Here is a 27260-nt window from a genome sequence, read left to right on the forward strand (position 1 = left end):
GGGGTTAAATGTGTAAGCAAGAAAAAGCACTTTGGAATTTTCTATTCTTTCTCCATTCACACTGAAAACTTGAGAATTATCTTAAGGGAAGAAAGGCGAGAAGGCTCTCACATTTACATACAGACTTCCCTTTTATTTCTTCCTTTAGTGTAGCTCAGGGGTTCTCAATTCTAAATGTGAATCCGAGTTACTATATGCACTAATTCACATATGTTAAACTTTAAGGGTGATTTAAGGGAGTTCAAGACGATTTTGACTATGCCAGATTTTTGCTTTAGGCATTGACTTTAAAACTAACCCTCAGCCGGGCGTGGTGGCTCACGCCTGTAATCCCAGCACTTTGGGAGGCCAACACAGGCAGATCACAAGGTCAGGAGTTCAAGACCAGTCTGGCCAACATGATGAAACCCATCTCTACTAAAAATACAAAAATTAGCTGGATGTGGTGGTGTGTGCCTATAATCCTAGCTACTCAGGAGGCTGAGGCACAAGAATGACTTGAACCCAGGAGGCAGAGGTTGCAGTGAGCTGAGATCGCACCACTGCATGCCAGTCTGGTGCCAGAGCGAGACTCTGTCTCAGAAAACAAAACAAAACAAAAAACCTAACCCTCGATTAATAACAAACTCCGCTTTATTCAAAATAAGCAATACAAATTGTAAAATGTATTTAAAATTTTCAGAAACAGTGGTTATTAGCAAATGATGTTTCACTGGGTTATGGAAGGATAGAGAAAGTCTTAAATCATCTTCTTTCCCTCCCTCCTTCCTTTCCTTTCCTTTCCTTCCTTCCTTCCTTCCTTCCTTCCTTCCTTCCTTCCCTCTCTCTCTCTCTCTCTCTTCCTTTTTCTCTTTCTTTCTTCTTTCTTTCTTGACAGACTTTCATCTTGTTGCCCAGGCTGGAGTGCAGTGGTATGATCTCAGCTCACTGCAACCTCCATGTCCCAGGTTCTAGTGATTCTCCTGCCTCAGCCTCCCGAGTTGCTGGGATTACAGGCACGTGCCACCACGCCTGGCTAATTTTTTTTTTTTTTTTTTTTTTTTTTAGTAGAGATGAGGCTTCACCATGTCCGTCAGGCTGGTCTTGAACTCCTGACCTCAAGTGATCCACCTGCCTTGGCCTCCCAAAGTGCTGGGATTACAGGCGTGAGCCACTGTGCCTGACCAATCAACTTCTTTTCTAACATCAACATTTTGTTGCACTCGGCTCCATTGCCAACCTCAGGAAAGCAAAAGAATCAGATAAAGAAGAGTTCTTCAGGTTCAAAGTTTCTTTAATTAAATTCTCTTTCTTTTACAGTCCTATAGTGTAAGAGAAATCTCTCAACCTTTCTCTGTATCTTTTCTAACCTATAAGAAGGAAAAGCAGAGACATACTTACAAAAAGTAAGTTTTAAAATCTCTCCTTTTCCACCCAAAATTACAACTTTATCTGAAATAGCCCTTCCTTCTTAAGCCTTCCAAGGTAAGAAGTTTTGCCACATGGCACCACAGCCCAAGGTTTAAGAGCAGTGGTCTCAGAGTCAAGAAATGGGGTATAAATCCCAAATCCACTCCTTGGTAGAAGTGTCACTTTCTGCAATTTGCTTAACCTCTCTGAGACTCTGTTTTCCCAGTCATATACTGGGGATAATTTCTTACTTCCTCTTAGGACGGTTAAGGAGAGTCTGGAACTAAGCAGGCATTCAATATGCATTGACTGAATAAGAATTGTGCAACACACAGTATTGAAGCAAGCACATAGTCTGTTCTTATTAAAATATAGTTATATTTATATAACTATAATATAACTATATTAAAATATAGTTATAACTTCCTCTTCGCTGCTAAATAAGTGAGAATGATTTTGTTTTAAACATTCTAAATAAACAGAATTGCAGCATGGGAGACATGAGGACATTGCTGGGAAAATAGAATATCAGTGCATAAATAGTAAGACACTGAGTGATTTCATTCATAAATTCAAATTTTGTCCAGTTCCAATTCTACCACTAGATCTCACCCCCTGAGATGGCAGCAGGTGCAGGGGCATGAGTGCATTTGTGTACCTCCATGACCATAGCCTCTACATTTGGCTTCACCTGTGTTGCCCCAGCATCAGCTCAACCTTGCTTGCCTGGTCTCCTTTAGGTCTTAGTAGTACTGGACTCATGAGCCCATCTATTCTCATTTCTTCTGGTCTGGGATCCTTACTTAGGGTCTTCTGTGGGGTCTGCCTGCTCTACTGGTCAGCTCCTGGCAAGCTCACTGGCTTCCAACTCAGCAACCCAGGGAGGCTACACTTCAAGGCCCCTGCCTGACTGTTAGGACTGTTTTCCAGATTGGTACGGAACATTCCCTAAGGTGGCTTCTTCCAATAGTGCTAAAGGGCAATGTGGCAAGACGTCCCATGCCATTCAGATTTTCTTCAATGTACCGTTTGTTCTCTAGGTCGAAATTATTCCTAGAGACATTAGGTGAGATACCAGGAGACCTACAAAGATGACTGCACTCTGCTTTCTCTCTTTCTCCTCATATTCCCACGGTCTTCTTTCATTGCCTTTGTATCATACACTCCTCCATGTTAATACCAGCTAAGCCTTAATGTCCCAGCGGCTAACTCCTCTCTACTTTATGTTAATTCTATAAGCTTAATCCTGCATGCTGGGTTGTTGATCTGCTAATAAAGGAGGAAAATAAAGGAATTTGAAAATCTTCTCTCAAGACAATATCTTGGTTTGCAAGGCTATGTTTTTTCTGCATAATCCTATTTATGCATGTCAGAAGCTAAATATTACCTTGGTCTTACTCTTTGCAAGGCATCAGAACTTGCAAATCAGAATTCTAAACTCTTCTGAAGACAGATGGATGCATTGGATGGAGTAGGCTGAAGGTCTTATATCTGCAAAAGCAAGAGAAAAAAAGGACATTCGTAATTTCTTGGATATTTTCCTACAGTGTTTCAAGAGCAAAGTGGAATTTACTGGGAAATTTCCTCTAAAGAATATTAGAGAAACATTCTTGCCATAAAAACCTGCATGATATATTTAAATAACTCATCTATTATTTGTATACAGTATAAAATGCACAAAATAAACCAGACTGACTCTCCAAATTCTATGCAGTTATAACTCTTTGTGTTGTATAGATGCATTCTCAATGTAAACTATTTTGGTGATTTTATGATATTGACATTTATTTATGCTGAACTAAGCTATGATCAGTTTCCCTAAATGGAACACTAAAAAACTATACAGCTGTTTTCCAACAATCTTCCAAGATTAAGGTGGTTGTTTTTTGTTATAATGAAACTAATAAATTGTTTGGCCTGGTTTAATTGCTAGTGTTTCGTGTACACGTTGATGTCGATTTTAAACAAGAAAAGCAGAAAATGAAAGTATGTTTTCTTTGGCAGGCATTTGATGTACTTGGAAGAGTTGAAGCTTACCTTAAGCTCCTTAAATCAGAGGATTTAAGTCTGGCTGTTTTGGCAGCGCGGCATGAGGAATTACATAGAAAAATTAAAGACTGCACAGCTGATGCTTTGCAAAAGGGACAAACCTTAATCAGCCAAGTAGACTCCTGCAGGTGAGTAAAGTTGATTTCTTTCTCAGTGTAACAAGCTTTTTCACAGTTTCCACAACCTGCTAAAAAATAAGATGCATGATTGTCTTTTTCTGGTTCTAATGTTTTGCTGCATTATGATATGGCTTAAAAGGATCTGTTGAAGTTTGATCAACAGCTATTCTGAACCCAGCCATTGCTCATCCAGAAGTGAGGCCATATTCTAAGCCTGGAGACTTACATATGCTAAAGCTTTCTGTTTACTCATTTCTGAGGCGGGGAAAGAAAATGGACAAAATAAGAAATGGAGCTTTAGTTCCCAAGGCTTTTCAAACCCTAGCATCTTTATGGAATAGCTCCTTCCCTTTGGTTCATGAGTCTTGAGTCTATCCTGTCCCTTTTTTTCTTACTGGAAGAAAATAAAATACCAGAATTTCCTTCCAGTTAGACCTTGGTGGCTCACCATGCAAAACCCTAAGTAAACAGTGACAATTATTAATCCAACGCCATGGGCACCAGACTCCATGCTTTTGAACAGTGCTCTAGGTGGGCCTGTTTTATGAGCACATTTGGTGAATGCATCAGTGTTGAGCTTAGTGGGTATGAAGAGAGAGAAAGACCTTGAGAAAGAGAGAGAGAATGCAGTAGGAAAGTACAGGAAAGACCAGGGATTGGAAGACAAAGAGGAAATGACGGAGCAGATAGTGGAACGCATATTGACCAGGAAGAAATGAAAGCAGGGCTTACATTTTTGACAGAGACAAAAAAATATATATTATAGATGGGTTAAACCCAGTTTTTTACCTTCCATGTCTACAATCTCCTTGAAACTCAAAGACATTCAGTTTGAAGAACCATGAAATAGGTGAAATGTGATAAAAAATCATTTTATTTCTGTTTAAATCCCTGTTCTGTTCTATTTTAGACATGTTTAAAGGTGTTGATTTGGTAACTTTGGGTTTGGGGAACATTCTTTCCAGAAGACAGTCTGAATCTGGACAGAGGTATTTAACCCAGCATATCTGATATTTGCTACAGGACCATGCACAACTAAGATTAGAAATAATCCAAGGTCTTCCAATAAAAGCCAAAAAGTTGAGGCTATGAAGACAAGGGATTTTCCCCTTTGAAAAATGAATAACTGTGTTTTTTACTAAGTTTCTTTACTTTAGCTCCAAGTCATGCAGTAGGTAATAGGGGTGTCTACTAGGCTTCAGGAGTTTCAAGGTGTTCCCTCCCATCCAGGCACAAAATATGGATACTGAAACTCCTCCTTCTCCTCTTTTCCAGCTTTTCCAGAATGTGTAAATGTCTTGAGCAATACAGAAAACGTCCTGTGGGGTGGAAGAAACACTTATTGTGCCTAGACTCAGGGTACATGTTGGACATTGATTTGAGTCATATGATGACTGAATTAAGCGGTGAGGTTTCCAGTTATAATTTTAAAATGCTCCAATCTCAGTTTAACAAATGGGTCTCCAAGCACGGACAGATGTTATTTCTCTGGTCAGGCTACTCTTTGCTTGTGACACGTTCCCTGGCTGTGGAAAGGTTCCTCTCACGCATGGGGAGATCACCGTGTAGCTGAAGACCTCTGCCCAAATCTCCGGAGTTCTGTTGGTGGGTTACTCCTTCCTGTCTGGTACCCTGCCCACAAATTTGAAATGCCTTGACTCAAAGCCTGATTCCTGTCTTCTCAACTCAGCAAGAACTCTGGGCTCTGCTTAGGTTCCACCTCTCTGAGCTTTGATCTAAAAACTACCTTCCAGGCAGTAAACTAGTGCAATCATAAGGCTCATCTCATGTATTTTCCTTCTCTAACCCATCACTGCCCTGTGCTACTAATTGTTCCGTGTCTGAAAACCGTTGTTCCTGTACTTGTTTTTCTAGTTGGTTAAGATATGAGGGTAAATCCAGTCCCTGCCTCTTGACCAGAAACTGAAGTTCCCGATTTAGTTTTGATACTTAACTCCTAGAGTTAGAAAAGTAGTCACAACTTTTTACTGCTGAATTTTATCCTGTTTGCTCTAATCAGTAATTCTTTGTTTTCAAAACTTACATATAAGAGGAAAGCTGCTTTTATTTTATATACATTCTATGTTTGAGGTTGTATTGACTATTTTTAGCCATCATTTTGTAATGGCTGATTTGTTTATTTGCTTCTTTATGTGCCAAGAGTGGTGCTGTCTCATTCAACTACAAAAAACAAACAAACCAAAAACTCTATGAAATAGACATCTTCATTTCATAAATGGGAAACTGAGATTGAGAGAAGTTAAGTTTAAATGTCATGGCATTGTTTTTGACACTCCACATGTATGAAATTAAACTCCCTTGACACTAGTCTTAGTTTCCTTAGCCATACCAGTTTTCTTTTTACCTCTTTTGCTCTTTTTGGTCTTAATTTTAACATAATTATCATTTTTCAAAGAGACAGCTACAATCCTGTTTTTTGTGATGCAGACTGGTTTCAGTAGAAGAAGAAATAATTAGGTACCATTTCAAAAAGCTTGAATTAATGCTTAGGTAAGGGGGTTTAAGAAAATCTTTAGCAATATGGTTTCTGTCAACATTGTAGTTCCAAAGCATTTGGTTTCCTCGAGATTTTATATTTTATAAATCAATACTATCTTCATTTTGCAGGAGGAGCTGAAGATAAAATAAACTTGTTTCTTGGCAAAGGACATTTTTGGATTCAGAAGGTGGATGTAGAATAAAAACCCATTAAAAATTGAACTGAAATGCATTAGACTGTCAGTTGCAAACTAGAGCCATACGTTGCTATTGACCTCAATCCCATGTATTCTGTTTGGGATTTGCTCCCTTTCCTCATCTAATAATTTATGTGCTCAATGAACTGAGTTACCATCACAGGAAAGAAATAGAATGTAAGGATAATATTTCAAGTTGCAGCCACTGCTGGGGTGAAGATGGAGTTTAGAATGCTGGCAATGGAAATCAATGTAAATTTCAACAGAGCAAAGCGGATATTGCTGAACATCACAGTAGCTTCTGAGACTTCTGAGTGCCAGCCACACTCATGGGACACAATATATTAAGGTTTCTATTACCAGACACCAAAAAACTGGTATGGATAAGAAACCCAAGACTTCATGCTAAAGGAATTTTAATTCATACATTCTGAGTGCCAAAACAATGCCATGACATTTAAACTTAATTTCTCTGAATCTCAGTTTTCCCTTTGTAAAATGAAGATATACATTTTATAGAGTTTTTTAAAACATTGAATGTGACAGCACCACCAGTTGAGCACAAACTCACTTGTTTGTTGAGCCCTGTCTATGTGCACCACCGTCAGCACATAGAGAGGGCTTAATAAACAAGTACAGTGATACATCGTTTAACAGTGAGGATGCATTCGGAGAAATGAGTCTTACGTGATTTTGCTGTTGTGTGAACATCATAGAGTGCACTTACACACATCTTACACACACACCTACACATACTTAGACATGGTATAACCTACTACATAGCTAAGCTAGCCTGTTGTTCCCGGGCTGCAGACTTGCGCAGCATGTTACTGTATTGAATATTATAGGCAAATGAAACACAGTGGTATTTGTGTATCTAAACATAGAAAAAGTACAGTAAAAGCACAGCATTGTAATCTTGTGGGAGCACTATTGTTGATTGAAATGTATATGGTGTATAGCTATACTTTTTTACTTTCTATATAGAGAGCTTAAAAAATACTGAGGGTAATATGGTTGTTTCAAATGATTACAGCACAGTCAGTTGTATCAAACTGTATTCATTTTCACTAACTGGAAAGGTAATATTTGAAATAGGGAAGATAAACACCTTAATGTAATAAAAGGCTTAATTTAGTATTGGGGCAGGTAGGAATTTCAGAGGCTCTTTGATCTGATTTTTTTTTTTTCTGTTAGTCAAAAAATAGGACCTCAGAAGTTTACATTTATCTGAGATGAAGCTTCCTTAGTAAGTCTGAGACATTTTCATTACTGTTCGGTAATTACTACTTTATTAGGAACAGGCCTACACTGTTTTACTATCATGCAATCAAATACATTTGAAGTTTGAGCAGCTTCACAAAGCAAATGGTGGTTATTTACATGTTTTCTTGCCTTTTCTATTTCCTGCATTTAATCTGATGATAATTCTGAGTCATTATTAAATAGTTGTTATCTTTTTGGAGTACAGTATCTGTCACATAACCACTTTAATTTTAAAGGCATTTTAGTGCATTCTTTATGATGCCTAAAAGTGTATGCAATAACAGTTGTCTCAGTCCATTTTCTGTTGCTGTAGAAGAATATCTGAGACTGGTAGTATGTAAAGGAAAGAAGTTTATCTAGCTCATGATTCTGGAGGCTGGAGGGCCAAGATTGGGTGGCCACATCTGGTCAGCTTCTGGTAAGAACCTCATGCTGCCTCCTAACATGATGGAAAACTGGAAGGAAACCAGTTATGTATGAAAAAAGGGCAAAACACAAGAGGCAGCCTTACTTTATAACAACCTGCTCTAGTGGGAACTAATCTATTCCTGAAATAACTAACCCAGACTTATGAAAAATACATTAATCCATCTTAATGACCATGTTATTTACCTCTTGAAGACACCACCTCCCAGCACCACCTCATTGAGAACCAAGCCTCCACAGGAGTTTTGGTGGGGACGAACCATACTTAAATCATAGAAATGGCCAAACGAAGACTTACAGTGAGGTTAAAAGCTCCTGGCTTCCAGCCTTCCTCATCTCTCCCTAAGCATCATCCTTGAGAACCAAGTCTAAAGAAAAACCAAAGATGGCCTGCTACCAAACAGAAATTTGGATTTATTAAGACACAGGAATCTGTGGTGATTGGAAGTGCTGGGTCCAGGACCTTGTGTGAAGGTAAAGTTTTCTATAATGGGACAAAAATGAGGGACCTCCTTTTTTTCTCTCAGTTCAGTTACCAATTCAGAGCTGAAAAACATACAAAAACCCAGCAAGACCAGGCTACCTTGTGAAGTATTCATTTGCCTTTCCCGTTTGCTAAAATTAACTTATATAATTTACAAATAAACTTGCTTCAGACTTAACTCAATTTCTACACCTGCCTAAAGGACTGTATAAGTTTTCATTCTACCTCATCATGGTGGATTTAAGCTTATATGCCTTATCCTAACTGAATATTTTGCTTTGGTATAACTTTAACACTTATCTGTTTTGATCCAACACTTCCTGCCTTCTTAATGTAGGTCTTCATATTTTCATATTTTATAGAGACATAAAACAGGAGTTAATTGGATTTTGCTTTCTTTTCCCACAATTTTCATTTGCATTGGTTACTGCTACTTCCTTTGGTTAATATTGTGCATGGTTGTGAACTTTTTGGACAGAACATGATCCATTTCTTCATTTGTTTATTCAGAAATATTTATTGAGCATCTTTTGTAAATCAGATGTTCCCAGGCACTGAATGTGACAGGTGAAGTGTCCATCTTCATGGTGATTATGCTATTCTGGTGGTAAGAAATAGCCAACAAATAAATCAAATACCTAAGATGCTCTTACCCGGGAATGAGTACTATGAAAAAATATAAAAGGGAAATGAGATAGAGTGACTGAGCAGGAGATCATTTTAGACATTGTAGTCAGAGAAAGACTCTCTAAGAACAAAGGGGATTACCCTGTAAGCAGCCGAGAGGTGAGTGGACCAGGCAGAGCAATAGTAAGGGTGCCACAGAAACAAGGGTGGTGTGACTAGAGGAGGGGGGGGAAGGGGGAGAAGGGGTGGCAGACAAGACTACAAAGTGAGGGGGGAGGTACACTGTGTTCAATGACTCGTTAGCAATAATGGCAAACACTTCTGTGCTCTAGACATAAATGAATTTAATCCTCAAAACCACCCTGTGAAATGGGTACTACTATTATCATTGTCCCTGTTTTGCAGATGAGGAAACTGGGGCACAGGGAAGTTTAATAACTTGCCCTATTGCCTGTAACCTTGCAGTAAGCGGTTGTGTGAGTACTTAAGGGCTGATCTGAACTACTATTAGGTTGCTAGCTTTTTGTCTTTCTACTCCTTTCATTCAGCTTTAGTCAATAACAAAAAGCCTGTGGCTAAATGAACATGGATCCTTTTTTAAAAATGTATTAAAAAATGTATATTTTTGTGCACTGAAAATTTACTCCAACTTCTAGCTTCAGCTCAAGTCCCAACTTCCCTGCAAAGTTTTTCTTTCTTTCAGTTCATTTCAGAAGTTATTAAATGTACATATGAGCATCTTATATGACATAGCAGCACCAGGCCTCAGGGACGATCAAAGCCATATAAAACTGACCCCAAATCCCCAGAACCTGTCCCATGTCCAGTCAGGGAGCGGCACATCAAGGAAGTGTGCTCCACGCATGAGGGGACCATGAGTACAGTAGATGTTAGGGTCACTTCTTCAGAGATGGGAGACACAATCCTAAAGTCTGAGATCAGGACAGGCCAGGTGAAAGGGTGAAATCTGAGAGGGCTATGAACAGTTGCTCTATTTGGTAGGCTGAGATGGGGTCTACATCTTCAAGCCGAGATGAGCTGAATCAATATCTGCCACATAATAGTTTATTTGAATTCCTTTTTATTTGTCGTGTCTATCTCATGGCTTCACTTTTCATTCTGTGCTGGGCTGAATCACTCTTTAGTTATTTCATTTGTGACAGTATCATGTCCTCATTCAGACTACGATATCACCTCAGGGCTGAAACCACCCAAGAAACCTCTTTTTACCTTCCTTAGCTTAGTATTACATTACTCTAGTATTACATACTGGGTGACTTGATTTGAATTGTTAAGGAGTTGGCATGACATTGAAGGAAAGCCCTTATCATAATGAAAATATTTACAAAGATCTTAACAAACAAAAACAATCTCCATTCTCCAGCAAAGCAAACACATTTCCTTTGCCTAGTAGATTTGTCTATGCCTGCATTTTATATGAACTGTACTAAGCATTTAAGAACTTAAAAATAACTGCTTTTAAAAGAGTTTGATGATGCATTTAGATGGTAAATGTCAGATAGTGAAATTTAGGAAATTACAAAGTTGAGTTCTTTTGACAGTCTTAACCCAGCCACTTTCCAAATATTTTCATGTCTATATTAAGCTGTTCTTTTTAGAGGCTGGGTAAATGTCATAACTGCAATCTTGGCTTGTTAACACTGTTAAAGATTTTATCATTCTAAAACTCTTTAGTATGAAAAGTACCAAAAGCTCAGACTTTCCATTAAATCCAGGAGTAACTACACTAGATTCTCATAAAGTATCTTTACCACTGCAATATGAATGTATTCATTTATAATGCTGATGATGTGACATGAAGTAGCAAAGATCCCAGAGTAAAAAGATCTGGATCCACAGAACCTCCAGAGGAAGGCTGACTAAAGAGGCAGAAATCCCTGCCCTGGGTGGTTGAGGAGTCCTCTCATATTACAGGGTTTAGGGAGAAGAGGACAAAGAAAAGAGACAGAAACAGATGTGAGGGGACATATTTATTAACAAGATGCTGATCACAGTGCTATTTATAATAGTGCAAATCTGAAAACCACCTAAATATTTCTAGAAACTAGGGAAATGTTTGAATAGTTTAAGGGAAAGCACATAATGGAATATTCTAAGTCCCTATCAAATGGTGTTTTGAAGAATATTTTAAGACAGAGTATCCTCACAATATAACAGTAAGTAGGTACAAGTGGGGCCCAAGTTCTCTATATGGCATAATACTAATGTGGGGTGGAGTAGGCGAGGAGGGCCAGGGGATTGCCAAAAAGAAAGTCTTTTTGGAAGGAAATACATTAAAAGATATTTTTATGTTTTCCAAATAATCTCAAATGTGGGCATTTATCTGTTTAGCTCTTGCTGTGCCCTTTTAATCTCAGTGCGATGTCGCAAATTATGAGAAAATTTCAGCAATTATCTTTTTAAATATTACTTTTCTGCCATTACCTTTTTTTCTCTTCTCCACCTTCTATTAGAAGAATGTTGGAGCCTCTTGGTCTCTTTCCAGTCTCTTACCTGTCTTTGTTTTTTTTTCACTATTTTAACTCCTCATGTTGCATTCTCCCTGGGTCCTCAGGCTATCTTCTCTTTTGTCAATTTCCCCTTTGTTTTCATTCATTGATTTCTTATTTTAGAAAATATATTGTTTTCATTTCTGTGATTTCTAATTTTTTTGTATCAAATTTTGCTTTATTTCTGACTGTTTTTGTTTCAAAGTTTCTTGGTCTTTTATCGTGGGTGTTGGTTTTTTTAATCTCTCTGACGATCTCAGGCATCTAAAGTCATTGTCAGATTGCTGTACTTATTTTCTTTACAACTGGAGTACATTTATCTCTTGGTTGTTGAATGTATCTTGGATTTGCTTTTCCTCATGTGTTTTGAGATTTTGGATTGCACTCTCATTTGGAGTGGGAGGGTTTTTTTCTTTGACTTTCTTTTGCTTACTTTCTTCTCTCTTTGCTCTTTCCTCCTTAGCAGCTTTGCAGTGACCACCTGGACTCATAGTACCTTCAGTCCAGCATAAAATGTCCTTCTGTTATTTGATCAGGGTCACACAAGCGTCTATAGAGATATTCTGGCTCTTGAAGATGCAGTCAGAAAACCAGAAGAGGGCTTGATGTGGTTCTTGATGGCTCGCCATGTTTGATTCCATGGCCCCATGGATATAGCAGTTGGCTATATCCATATAGCAGTTGGCTGCAGTATTTTCAACCTCCCCTAATGAGGGTGGAGAATTTCAGCTCTGCTACCGATTTCAGGAAGAATCCTAGCAATGGCACCCTTCAAATAGAACGTATATGTTGGTCTCTATGGCCTCACAGAAATGGAACTTCTGGCCATCTCTACATGCATCTGAACAAGAACTCAGGTGCCCTGTAGCTTCAGCCACACTTACTGCTTTCTGTTTCTACTTTGTTATCTATACATAAAAGATTGTGTGTGTGTGTGTGTGTGTGTGTGTGTGTGTGTGTGACAGAGACAGATAGATATGTTTGGTGGGAGAGATTTTCAAAGTATATAACTTAAATAAGAATCAAATTTATTGTAGAAACGTAGGCACTTCACCTCTACAGTATAAATGGCACTTTTTCAAAGTAGGGATGAAAACTAGAGAGCAGCAGTTGTTTCCTCAAAAATAAAGACAACCATAAACATAAAAAGACACTCTTCAGGTTCCTGTTAAAAGAAGCAGCAAGCTAAAGATAAGGAAGATTTTTTTCCATCTTCAAAGTATGATTTGTCCAGAGACAAAAAGAAAAATATGGTCAGCTAATCTCTCCCAATGAGACAGAGTAAGCTGTCAAGTGCTTACCATCTGGTTCAGCTCCTAATCCAGATGGGCTGACAATAGTAATTTATGAAAGGTTTGAAAGCAACTTACCATTTTTCAGAAATGATCATTAGAACATATTAACATTGGAATTTGCTCCCCTCCTCCAGCCCCAATTTACAACAAATGCAAAGATAAGGCAACTGCTTCCATACAGTAAATAGAACAGCCTATTCTTGAACCAAATTTTCTGCTCTTTGAGAAACAAAAAAAGTAATTATTTTTCTTCCTCCTCCACTCCCCTCTATTGGCTAAATGAGTAAGGGAGAGAATGTTCTCATTTGGAGTTTCTAACAAATGCCTGAAGAAGCCTTCAGTCTGTGATGCTTGGAAAAGTCAAAGTCAACATCAGGAATAATCTGATGTACCGCATGTTCACACTACAGACAGGCATCCTCTAATCCATTTTTACAGAGACAGCCCAAAGGTCAATCAATATTTCCAATGCAAATCACAGAGCCACAGACTGTTAGAGCTAGAAGTCTAGCCATTGTTAGCGCCTCTCCCACCCAATCAGACTGCACATGGGCAGTGTTGCTTCCAAATCAGAACAAAATGACAGGGCACCACGTTTTTGGTTCAACCAAGTTTCATCATTAATTTAATAAGATAGTAAAGTAATAGGACTCATTTCTGGAAGACTGATGAGATTCTATTAATTTATTTTCAGTTCATGTAAGAATTGCTGGCAAAGAGTGGGGTCATACCTTTCCTTTGATCAGACCACCTGCCATTCAGGTGCTGAGGAAACTGTCAATATGCATGCTATACAGGTTTTAAAATGTTTTAGAACTTTCAAAAGAGAAGTCTGGTATCACCGTATAAAGTTTCTAATGGAAAAGGATGGAATCAGGGCTGAATGTAACCTGCAGATTAGGATGTCACTAAGAAGAAATAGAAAAAGCCCTAGAACTGGGAATGTGATGGATATCTTCCAACTGGGAATCAGAGAAAAGGAACTGGTTACTGCCCAATCAGACAGAGATGACCAAGTTATAAGGGCATAGAGAGAAGGAAATGGGAACTGGCTAGAGTAACCAAGATGAATGGAAACGTCTCTTCCCGAGAAAAGGATCTAAGCCACATGTGAGAATGGAGTACACACAGGACGGGCAATGATGCACAGAATGACAAGGCAGTTCAGTTTGTCCCTCTAAAGCTTTAAATAGAAGGAAGTATCAAGCCAAACTACACATGATAAATTTGGTTTAGCCTAACTATAAATGCCACAGCATACCAAAGAAGAAATTGGGCAGTCTTTGGATAGCCTAAAACTTCTACAAGTGGTGAAAGTGCAAGTCATCGTTGTTTAAAACTGCTGGACACTGTTACTATGACATTCCAAATATAGTAACGGTGCGTATGTTCTTCTCAATCTTTAAATCTATGTGTATTCTTCCCTTCAATAATGACCAGAGACTATTTTATTTTATTTGAAAATGGGCATTGATATTCGACTACTTAAAAGGCTATGTGTTCAGGGCTACAAGGGATATAAGAATAAATAGGACACCATTTATTTCCCTCAAAGAATTTACAACGCAATAGATACACATAATAAGGCATAAATCACCACAAAATGAGACAGAATCTACAAGGTTACTGAAAAACAGAGAGAGATAGAGATATCCTATATGGTTGGTTGTAATTCACCTAAGTTAAAATTGTAGGTTCTTTAAAAAGCAGCATTTTTATGGAAGGAATGCTTGGTTTGGTTTTGTTTACCTGTTTTTTGTGCTGGAGGGACCTTCAAGACAGGATGTAATTTGAACAAGCTACCATGACCCTCTAGTGGCCACTTGGAAAACTGCAGCAGGCATTGCATTACCTGGAAAAGCCAGGTTTCAAAAGAGCATGTCAGCCAGGCCACCCCTGATTCTACGACAGCCAAGAACACTCAACTCAAGGCAAAGTGAAATTTTAGAGGAGAAAATACTCCCTACCCCAAGTCATGTGTCATAGACCCAGAAAAAGCACTATGAGGTGGTAGAATGTGAACTCTGAGATCAGATGTCAGCCATTTCAGATCTGGGCCAGTTACTGAGACTCTCTGTGTTCCTCAGTCTACTCATCTACGAAATGGGGATAACAGTCCTACTCAGCTCATAGGGTTGTTATGAGGATTAGAAAAGAGACTACTTAAAACATTAAGAATGGTGCCTTATCACAGTAAGAGCTCAATGACTGTTTTTATTAGTTGTAGTTATGGCATTTTATGGTAAAAACTAAACCAATGTAATCTGTTTTTCCTTAAATTTCCTGAAGGTAAGATGTATAACTAATCATTAATTCAATAAAATTGTTAAGTATATTAAGTCTATCTATTCAGGTAGCAGAGAGACTTGACATTAAATCAAGTCTTTGCTACTTATTAGATGTGTGTCTCTAGGGCAAGTTATGTCACCTGTGAAGGCTCAGTTTCATTGGCTAAAAATTGAAGTTATTGCTGCTTTTCTGACACTTCACAAAGTTATTTTAAGGAGTCTATCAAATAATGCATCTATTGAACTTAACAAAGTGGCATGTTTGGTGCAAGAATGTATTAAATAGTAGCTATTATTATGACTATATGCAAATTTATAAGAAGTGTGCATCTATAATCTATATTTCCCATGACACTGTACAATCGAGTGATGCCATTTTAGAAAGAGAGTTCATTTTAGATTCAAATAGCCAAAGAGGAGGCTGGGTTAGTGTGAGTGTAGAATTAGAGCATCGTAATTAAGACAAAGTAGGGATTCAAGTGGGAAATTTGGGAGGGGGAGGAGATGCTAGAGCAAGTTCAGGTGAGAGTCAGAGAGTGGGTCTGAGTTCTGGTACTTCTGATACCTGAGACATCATGGCTAGGACTTATAGGTAACTGCAAGAAGCCGCCTAACAGTCTTATTCTTTGGAGAAGGCCAGGGAATAAAGAGTAATGTGAACAGGAATCAAGAGGCTTGGCTGGAGCTGGTTACTGAGATCTAGTTTCCCCCAGGGAGTAGCCTATTCAGAATTTGGACTCCCCTCCAAGCTACAGCTTCTTGGGACCAGGGAGGCCTGTATTCTAAGTTTAGTTGGTAAAATAGCCCCTAACTGGAATGGACGCCGAGGGCATTTGGGGTAGGACCACACAGGGCAGCTCAGAGGTGGGAGTGGGGCACCTTTTATCTTGGCTTTTCTTTCTTAACTGTATTAATCACTTCCAAATTCCTTTTATTTTAGTAATGGCATTTTCTGCCACTTTCAGCTATATTTCTTCTGTATGTGTTTGCCCATTTCCTTTCACAACCTTTGTTCTCTGTACCTTCTTTCCACAATGCCCCTTATTCAATTTATTTTTCTCATTCCAGATTTCCATATCCTGCAGAAAACTTGGAGCCTAAAGTATACAGGAAAACTGAGCTTTTAAATGCCTTTTGAGCATACAATATTTCAAAGTCTAAAGCCTAGTCAAAATACAATTCATATTACCAATACACTGCTTTTGTAGAATTATGGAATTTAGTGTTATTAAGAACAATTTCTTAATGATAAATGAGAAGAATCTCCTGATGTCTTGATTATATTCTTCACTGTCTCTACGTATTAAAACGCAAAACTAAATGTTTAAAATGTAACATCTGTGAAACATTATGTGTCAGGAATAAGATTACTCATAGTGGTTTCATATTTTCCTCCAATTAAACGTATCTGAGACTCCTGTGGTCCACAAGACACACCTCAGCGTTTTCCAGCTCTGTAGTGGCCTCGTCATCACTCCAGTGAGGTTACTTTACCTCTCAGCCCTTTAGGATCTTGCCCTCATTTCATTACTAATTAAATTCATTTTTACAGAGTCATAAATTAATTATTTTGAGGTAAAATGACTGAAACCTGTACCTTGTTCTGAGCTCTTTTTAAACTCTCGGTAATTAAATTTAAGGGCTATCATGTTAATCTTTATTAATACAGTATGCGAAGGAAATGACTGAGGGGAAATGAAAGACATCAACTTCTTAAATAGTCTTAGGGATAGGTTGGAAAATTTAAAAGTGTTCATTCCATCAACAATATTAGGAAACTTGTTAAGATATCTTTGGACTAGAGGTAGGGTCCAACTCGAAGTTCATGCATTTTTTTAGAGGCATTTTCGTTGCAGGAGCTCTCATGTCACTTTTCTTTGTCTCATGAGGCGAGCACAGGCAAAAAGATGATAATGGGAGGCTTGGCTTCTTTTTTTTATCAACAAGCATATTTGATTTCTAATTGTTGGTGATAACTTCGTTTTCATCTAATGAATACAGCCTTGAGCATTCATAATCATTGAGAACAAGGACCTTAGTGTTATATAAATATTTTATGCCATTGGATTAGTAAATGCTTTGTTAATTGGCTGATCCACATTTCTATTCAAAGAGCATCCTTCGATAAATGAAGTTTTTAAATAACACCCTAAGGAAAAGTCGTGGTAAACACACTGTGGCTTTGCCATCAGGTTTTCAAAATATCCTACAGAAATATTAAAAAGTAAGCCTTTAGAAAAGAAGATTAGACCTTGTTGCAAAAACCCATAACTCACCTTTTCCCTCAGGACTGACTGACAAAACAAAAGAATATAATTTGTTTTTGCTTTCTGCTATACCGAGATGATAGCTACTTAACTTCTATTATCCTAAAGCTGATGCCTTTTACCAATGCCTACCTAACATGAAAGCAGATCTGTTTTCAAATATTCTGTGTTCTATATTGGGGTAGAGTGAATTAACAGCTGGTTTGCTCTGTTCAGCTCTCAGGTGTCTGGCATCCACGAGATGATGGGGTGCATTAAGAGACGAGTGGATCATCTGACTGAACAGTGTTCAGCGCACAAGGAATATGCTTTTAAGAAACAACAACTAACAGCCTCAGTGGAGGGTTACCTACGGAAGGTAGTTTCATCAACTAAAACTTAAACATCTAAGTTGGTGATAATAGATGGTATGGTAGGGCAGTATGTGGGCATGGTGGGAGAACAGGGGCATGTCTCCTTAGGCTGCCCTTATGTTCCACATTGGGTCCTTTAATTGAACTAGACAGGGTTGTAATTCACTATTGTTCATCAACCATCCCTGACCCAGGTAGCCTGTCTGCGCCTCTGGCCTGAAAGTATATACACAAAGGCAGTTCCCGCTTTGCACAGTACTGTGTTAACTGAACCAAGTACATATGGGAATAGAGTGGATCTTTCATGTGCATCGTTCTGAGCATGGTTCAAATATGCACAGGTTTCTGTTACCTTGGTACATACAACACCAGGACTATAGATAGGTAGATAGATTGATATATAGACAGATACCAAATATTATGAGTTTTAGGTTTTTCAAGGAATAAATTGCCATTGTTATATTTTATTGAACTAGACCAGTGTAAGGCAACACAGTCATTCTGCATATAAACATACATGTGAAAATCCTCTCTGCAAAGTGAACGTGATGGCTTCATATGGAAGAATTTTACTTCCTGTTTCCAAAGGGGAATAAAACTAAGGAGCTGCAATTTGACTAAATAAAAAAATTATTTATCTTCAGCAAAACTAGTAATATCTCAATGGCATTGATGCTAATGAATCTTGCTGTAGAGGCTGGGTCTCAAATTTTCAATGATGTTTTCATTTGATACGATGGACTTATGTGCCTGAACTTACATGAATAGAGTTAGTACCCTTCACTGGAGAGGACATTAAATATCAATGTCGGTATTTAAATTGCCTCCTCACCTGTTATTAATCAGAAACTTGGGAATTTTATCCTCGTTCTGGTGCCTGGGTTCAGGGAGTTTCCAAATATGGTGGCAGCTGTGGTGCTGCATCCCCTGGAGCTTGAGAACCAAGCTAATTTGGTGGTGGTGGAACAGTAGGACCTCAGCTGCTGCCACTTGTCCTATTGCCAATTCGGAGTCAATTTGAGTCTGGGGAGTATGGACTGGAGTTAGAGCAACGGGACAAAGCATGTAACTTGAATGGAACAGAGCCTTTCAAGGGTCATTTTAGTCAATGATTCATGTCCACTGAGGATCAAATCATAGTCCTCAAAGCTCATCAATTGAGTGTCCTAAGTATGCCCCTGTGTTTTACTATGACATGTCCAGGGTTTGGCGCTTCCCTAGAGTCCCTCTTCCCAAAATACTGCAATGCTCATGCTCTGGATCTTGCGTTTAAAATGTGCCTGTAAATTGGGTCCCATTCCACTCACAGATAAATTCATCTCTGTTGATGTGTTAGCAAGTGCATATCCTTCATAGGTAATATAGATAAGTTCTTAAAGGATGTGGATGATTGCTTATATCTCACAGCTGCTAATAAAAGAAATACCTTTCCACATATAACCTTTGTTGGCGGGCCACAAGTATTACCTCCTGTGAAGAGCAGCATTATTAAAATATGAAATTCTGAATATTTAAAACTATATTAGATTAATATTGGTAAAATATATTTCAAGTATAACAAGAATCTATAAAATAATATTTATCTTCCTGACATATATGTGTACATATATGCAAAAATATATTACTAAGACTGCCATATATTATTCACTCCTAAAGGTGGAAATGTCAATTCAGAAAATCAGTCCAGTACTTTCTAATGCAATGAATGTCGGTTCCACCTGTTCTGAATCAGAGAAGATTTTGAATAAATATCTGGAACTAGATATCCAAGCTAAGGTAAGTAAAATGAGAATGATTATTATGGCTATAATTTTGTAAATATAATTTTTAAATTATTTGATAGCTATAAACTTAATCCTAGCGCCCTTGAGGTTTACAATTCTAAATTCGTATGTAGTGCACAATGACTTAAAAACTCATATTCTTACATGTCTAAATTATATTTATATGTGCATTTATTAGGACATTTGTGCTCACTGAAAGTCAGCATTATAGCTGGGTATTGGTCATTTGGTTCCCTTTCTTGCCTGGGCGGTTTCTCAAAAAAAGCTTCATTTTGGGGGTGACAGAGGAGGCAGGGACAGTGCTTCTCTGACTATTGGCAATTTTTTCTGCAGGAGCAAGTTACCAAAAAATTACCAGAAGCAACGTGCATTATTGCAAGATTCCAAGGATATAAATAAAAACAACCTTGTTTGCTTACCTAACACTCAGAGACAGAAAGTGTCACACCCCCATCATAGCACCTTCTCCAGCTCCCCTCCTACCCGTTTCACATGGCACTTAGCTCCAAACCTGCCCTGAAGTTTCTGTCTGCTCCAGCAAAGTTTAAGGAACCTAAGTCAAATGCCCTCGTCTGGTTCTCCCAGGTCTGCAGGAAGAGCCCTGTGACTCCAGTTCTCAGCAGAAGAGCCTCCTTCATGGACTGTGTCCCCACTGGAAACTCACAAACACACCATTTTTTTGTTAAATGGGTTATTTTTTATTTATTATTTAGAATACTTAAAGCTTATGTCTGAACTCAATTTCATTTTTTAATGTTAAACATTTTAGAAATGGGAAGGAGATTACAAGGGAAGAAATTCCCCACTTCTCTCCTTCCCACAGTGCTATCATGAAGCAGGGCCTGTAAATTAAAATTGTCTTCATTCAATGGAGTACTTGGGAAGCATATTAATCACAAGTAGGGAAGCAATCTCTCATTGCTGCAGAGCTTTTTTCTTTCCTTTTGCTTGGTTTTTAGGTTGTTCTCACATGAAATTTTACATGGCTCTTTCTATGACATGCATAATCGTCATGGCTACAATTTCTATTCATCCATTTAATCAGTGGTTGGAGTTCACATAACAGAAATTACACTCAGAAGAAAACATAGGAGAACATCCCTGAGCAAGTCAAAGTCACTGATTTTTTAGGTTATTTAGGCCTGATATGTGATATTTTCCCTACTAGCCCTTCTAGATAGAGATTTAAATAAGACTGCACTATCAATATGTCGTCTTTTTGTAAACTAAAAACTAATGAATAAGTTTTCTAAATTTGCCATCTCTTATGTAATAAAATTACTTTAGGAATTTGCTAGAGGTATTGTTAAATTTCAAATAGAAATCTCATGTATAGTTAATTCATTTAAATTATTTAAAACATTTTTAACCTTTCATACCAAACAACCTTTCTTTTATCTGTGACACAGAAAATAGAGTGCTCAAAATAAATATAGCTGGTAGAATCAAGAATAATTTGTGATGATTTTCATTCTAAAGTGCCCTTCTTTTTTTTTTTTTTTTTTTTTTGGAAGTTGTGTCTTTCTTTATTGAGGAGATTCTTGGTATAAGTTCAATTAGTAATCATAATTGATGGATATGCAGAAGATAATGAAATGTGAATGTTCATGATTCCCCTGTCAGTTTCTGACCTCCAGTGCTTTGATTTTACAGGAGACATCACATGAATTAGAAGCAGCTGCAAAAACCATGATGGAGAAAAACGAATTTGAATCTGATGAAATGGAATCACTTTCCTCTAAAGCTAGATGGCTAGCAGAAGAATTAAACCTATTTGGCCAAAGCATTGACTACAGATCACAAGTCCTGCAAACTTACGTGGCATTTCTGAAGTCATCAGAGGAGGTATGGTACTATGTGTTAACCTTCTTCAGCAAGGTGGCCACTGCCCATGTCCTTGCTTTCTGTGGGCATATATGCTCTGCCTTGGTGGGTAGTTCCATGTCCTCTACCCCTGTGCATGGGCTCACTTATAGGCCCTGTATTCTTGTAAACCAAAGAGTGATTGCAGCAGTTCTCAATCTATAAAGGTTTATTTAGCCAAGGTTGACATGTGCCTGGGAAAAAATAAAAATCCCAGGAGCACCTGTGACCTGTGCTTTTTCCAAAGGGGGTTTGGGGAACTTCAGTATTTAAAGGAGAAAGGGCAAGCACAAGGAAAACAAAAAGGAGGGAGGATAGGCAGTGAGGCAGCTGGTTACATTCTTGTGAGGCTCTGATTAGCCTCAGCAAGTCTATATTTTACATGTGAAAACCTACACTTTTACATGGGGAAAAAGTAAATTATGCATTGTTGCACACCCAATAAATATACATTTTACATAAGATAAAGTAAACATGTGAAAAGAGGAAGTAGAGTCTATGACATAAAGCTGTAAAATTACAGTTATCTGTTTGGAAACAAAAGCAAAGTAGTTTTTGTGTGTGTGACCCAGTTCCCAAGCTCAACCTTCCATTGGGCATAGTGAGTTTGGGGTTCTGAGATTCTGTTTATTTGTTTTTTGTTTTTTCACATTCTTCAAGGCACCATACAAAGGCTCAAAAAATAAGTTGTTTTATTAAAAACATACAAATTTGTATGTGTGGATAGTGTGGTATATGCACAAATAAACAAACTGATTATATTGGAATAATTTTTACTACATCCTACAAATATTTACAATATCCTAAACAGACAACAAAAGTATTTCAAAATAGTCAGTCATCTTCTAAACCATGGATCTTTTTGAATACCTTGGCAGTTAATGTGGTTCATTTGAAATACACAGAATTGGAAAATACAGGCTACTGGGTTCAGTCTCGAATCTGCCTTGTATGATGTGTCTTCCTATGTTACCCCTCAGAATTTCTTCTGAGGCCTTATTTTGTCTGGTTATACTAGACAACCTCTAATATTCCCTCTAGTACACTGGGTTCCATCTCAAAGGTCATTGCTTCTTGAAGCTGGCATCAGTAATAGAAAAGCCCTAGAGTCCCACTTTATTTAACCCCTATCCTAGTAACCCCCATGCAAATATAGATCACTCTCCTCTTCAGGCAGAGAGGTGCTGGTTTAGTGGGAGGCAGAGCCAGCAGGGTTCACTCAAGGGTGGAGCCAACTCAAGGCAAGTATGTGCTTGATTTTTTTCCTCTTCTTACCTCCACCTTCTCAACACCTTCCTTCTTAACTCTCACCACCACCATCCTGCCATCACACCTCTCCTCTGTCCAATTCCTTTATAATATTCTCAGTTCACCACTGCATCCTTTTCTACATTTTTACTCAACTGTTTGTCCCTTCTGACTTTCTAGCTTTTTCTCTTTATTTTTCTTTTTTCTTAATTTTTGATTTTTGTGCATACATAGGTATATATATTTATGAGATGATTGGATGCAGGCATGCAATGTGTAATAATCACATCATGGAGAATGGTGTACCCATCCCCTCGAGCATTTATCCTTCGTGTTGTTTTTAGTTCTTGACCCTAAACTCTCATGGTTTGGCAAGTTCCAAATTATTCCCAACTGACAGAATTATCTTGTTGATGAATATTATAATGCAGTACGTGAAATGGTAGAGAAGCTACAAAGAAGTGCTTGCCTTCTGCATCTTCATTGCCAAAAATGAACCTCCTTAGCCTTCAGTTAAGCATCCACTTTGATCCACTCTGGCCTTTGGACCAGAAGGCTTAGCTTTGCAAACAACAATTTAATCAGAACATTCTAGCTTCCTGCTTTCTGTTTTCTGCTAAATCTGATTTTCTACCTGGCAGAGGCTTCCATCCTTCCAGTCCTGGCGATGCTCCCCGTACATTACTTCACTCCTCCTCTGGCTTTCCTTTCTTCCTCACTAGCTAATGGTTACTCATTTCCTTTCCATTCTCCATCCCCTCAACTCCCTGCCCTCCACCCTGACTAACCCTGCCAACTCCCAATACGAGATCAATCCAATAGTCTGTTTACTCAGCCTTTCTTTCCAAGCTTCCAGACACTCCAGTGGAAAATCATACAATTGTGCTGATTGGCCCCATTACAAATGCACAAGCCTCTGTCTCATCTGGGTCTCCCATATGCTCCCTAGTTGGTGCCCATTTGGTAGCAATTCTCAAGCATGTTACCTTAGTTTCTATCTCTAAATCTCATCCAATGTTCTTAACTCATATGTCACTGAAAAAAAAAAATGAAGCCATTGACAATAATGGCCTTGACTTCCAAACTTGTTGACATATTCACCCGTCTTCCATGGGTTCCAATAAACAAAAGTCTTTGCTCCTGTCCAGCACAAATCTGTGATTAGTCTTTTCCTGAATATTCCTACATCCTTCAGCATCTAGCTCCAGCAATCATCTTCTAATTTTATTTTTTTAATTTTATTATTATTATTTTGAGATGGAGTTTCACTCTTGTTGTCCAGGCTGCAGTGCAATGGTGCAATTATGGCTCACTGCAACCTCCACCTCCTGGATTCAAGCGATTCTCCTGCTTCAGCCAGGAGTAGCTGGGATTACAGGCATGCGCCGCCACACCCAGCTAATTTTTGTATTTTTAGTAGAGAAGGGTTTCTCCATGTTGGTCAGGCTGGTCTCGAACTCCCGACCTCAGGTGATCTGCCCGCCTTGGCCTTTCAAAGTTCTGGGATTACGGTGTGAGTTACCACATCTGGCCATCCTCTGATTTTTAAAATGTTTCTTTTCCATTGCTTCTTTCCCTTTGTCCTAAAGTTATGTCCATATAGTCTTGCCCTCACCAAGGCTACCACTCCATCATTTTATTTCTCTTCAAATGTAGACCTTTTTTTTTTGTGAGACAGGGTCTCACTCTGTCACCCAGGCTGGAGTGCAGTGGTGTGATCACAGCTCACTGCAGCCTCAACTTTCCCAGGCTCAGGTGATCTTCCCACTTCAGCCTCCCAGGTAGCTGGGACTACAGGTATGTGCCACCAAGGCCAGCTATTTTTTTGTTTTTTGTTTTTTGTAGAAATGGGGTTTCTTCATGATGCCCAGGCTCAAATTTGGACTCTTGAAATGGGAAGAAGATATTGCTCACCTCTACTTGCTCATCCTGTCCTTGTCCCACTGCAATTCGCTTTATTCCTGTCTCAACCCTTTCACTTGCCACCTCTTCACTCCATTAAAAACATTCTTTGGCCGAGCGCGGTGGCTCAAGCCTGTAATCCCAGCACTTTGGGAGGCCGAGACGGGCGGATCACGAGGTCAGGAGATCGAGACCATCCTGGCTAACACTGTGAAACCCCGTCTCTACTAAAAAATACAAAAAACTAGCCAGGCGAGGTGGCGGGCGCCTGTAGTCCCAGCTACTCGGGAGGCTGAGGCAGGAGAATGGCGTAAATCCAGGAGGCGGAGCTTGCAGTGAGCTGAGATCCGGCCACTGCACTCCAGCCCGGGCGACAGAGCGAGACTCCGTCTCAAAAAAAACAAAAACAAACAAACAAAAACATTCTTTTAAGCTACCTACTGGTTGACAAATGAAATAGTATATTTTCAGTCTTCATCCTGCTTAATCTTTCTGCAGCATTTATTTGACCCAGTTACCCACTCTCACCTCCTTTGGGGTTTTTTTTTTTTTAATAACAGATTTACTGAGGTATAATTTACATAGCATGAAACTCACATATTTCATAATGCCGTGATTTTCCTATATTTATAGAATCATGCAACCACCACAGCACTCCAGTTTTAGTGTATGTCCATCATCCCCAGAAGAGCACTGGCATACATTTTTAGGCAGTCCTGGCTCCCACCCCCAGCCTCAGGCAAGCACTGATCTACTTTCTGTCTCTCTAGGTTTGCCTTTGCTGAATATTTCACCTAAGTGGAATAATCCTATCTACTTCTTTGTCTGTTCCTTGTCCTTTCTCCTAGTTCACTTTTCTTTTTTGTTCTTAAAGCATGGTGGGTCATAGAGTTCTTGCATGTGCCCTGCCTTTTGCACATTGTACCCACTTTTTTTTTTTTTTTTTTTTTTTTTACAAAAACCACATTCCCACCTATGGTTTCTTCACCAATAACTCAAAAGTGGTTTCTGAGCCCCAACTCTCCTGAGCTGTAAACAAATGCTTTCAGTTAGCTATGTATCCTGTAGGCTTCTCCAACTCAGCAAAACACAGCTGGTGTCTTTTCCTCAAATATGCTTTTCCTTCTGTATTTTGGCATTGGGTTAATGACTCCACCATCCTTTCAGGAATGCTATTTAGAAGCTTCTATGTCTCTTTCAATCACTTTCTCAGTGAGCATTTATTTTGTACTAGGTACTGTGCTTTTCATTCCTGATTTTATTTAATCCTTATAGCACCCTATGTTTTAGTTACTATGATCCCCATTTTGTAAATATGGGAAACTGAGGCTCTGAAGGATGAGGTATGCAAGATTAAGCACTAGCAAACATCAAAGCTGAAGTTTAATCCCAAATTATTTCCCTTTTGTTTTTCCTATTTCAAAGGCCGTGCTCTTCCATATCTGTTTATTGAGCCAACCTAAAAGATTTCTGAATTCCCCTTTCTCTGCACTTGCACCATCACTTCCTTGGTTCAGGCTGGCATCATCTCTTATCCAGCTTAATGATGTCATCTTCTGCCTGCTCAGTTTGCCTCCTGTATTTACCCCTTCACACTCCTCTTCTCTTTGTAGCCAAAACAAAAGTCATTCTAAGGCAAATCTGATCACATTACCTCCTGAAATTCAGGTAATTTGACAAGTATAATAAAGCAAGTTGCAAATAACTTTTACCAAAAATGAATAAAATCTCCCATTAATTCACCTAAATCAACTAGTACAGAGTTAAGGGAATTTCTATAATAATATGGTTCTCATTTGCATTCAAGGAGGCTTTTTTGAGCAGTTAGAAAAGAAGGATGAATTAAAGTTTGTGTTTTGAGAATTGCACATAACTGACTGCCCATAATATTGACACCCAGCCTATAATGGATGATCTTATTGAAGCCCTGATGATTGCCATGCTGATTCCGAGTCATCTATCAGTGGTTTCAACCTAATCAGAATGTATCTCAATTATGTTGGTTACAGTAGGAAACAGGTTGAAACTTGCTGGCCAGCTTTATCCCAGCACAAATATCCCTCCGTCTCTTATCTTACCATTCAGCTTGTGCAACCTCTACTTCACTCACACTAAGATCATGTATTGTCCTCTGAACCAGTGAGTGCCTTCACAGCTAGTGTTTCACACTTTTACACAAGTTATCCCTCCCATCCGGGATCCCCTTTGACACCTTCTCACCCTGGACAATTACTCAAGACACAGATCAAATGTCACTTCCTTTGGGAAGCACTTCCCTATTTACTCCATATAGAGTTGGTGGTCTCTCCTCAGTGTGCCCATAATATTGTCTGTATATGTGTCTCTTTGTCGTAATAATTTGATTATGGCTCTCTTTCTCCTAGAACTATCTTTGAATACCCCCCAAAATAGTTAATTATTACTAGGGCATCTTAGAAGGCTCCATGGAGGAAGTAGCATTTTAACTGCTCATGAAGGATAAATAAGAGAAGAAAATTGAGGAAAGATCATTCTGGGCTGAGGGAACAAGCATCAGCAAAACGTAGAGGCGTGTATAAGTGGAATATGGAAATGAGGAGAGAGCTTCTGTCTCTGAGAGCTATTTGCAGGCTCTCATATCAAGTTCAGTTAAATCAAGAACAATGTTAAAATCTTTAAAACATAGTGACTAACCATTGCCTGAAATTTCTTACC

General features: G+C 38.6%; 1 protein-coding gene across 2 annotated transcripts in view; it reads left to right on the forward strand.

The window, feature by feature from the left end:
* Positions 1-27260, forward strand: part of CCDC141 (coiled-coil domain containing 141) — a 222600-nt gene that overhangs the window by 145670 nt on the left and 49670 nt on the right. For both annotated transcript variants that reach the window (XM_033230994.1, XM_033230993.1), the window contains exons 8-11: positions 3394-3566; positions 17633-17774; positions 19426-19545; positions 21207-21398. In XM_033230994.1, the coding sequence (XP_033086885.1) occupies positions 3394-3566; positions 17633-17774; positions 19426-19545; positions 21207-21398 (627 nt within the window). The remainder of the gene's footprint in view (positions 1-3393; positions 3567-17632; positions 17775-19425; positions 19546-21206; positions 21399-27260) is intronic.

The sequence above is a fragment of the Trachypithecus francoisi genome, unplaced genomic scaffold, assembly GCF_009764315.1.
Source record: "Trachypithecus francoisi isolate TF-2019V2 unplaced genomic scaffold, Tfra_2.0 Lachesis_group13, whole genome shotgun sequence".
NCBI classification, from domain to species: domain Eukaryota; kingdom Metazoa; phylum Chordata; class Mammalia; order Primates; family Cercopithecidae; genus Trachypithecus; species Trachypithecus francoisi.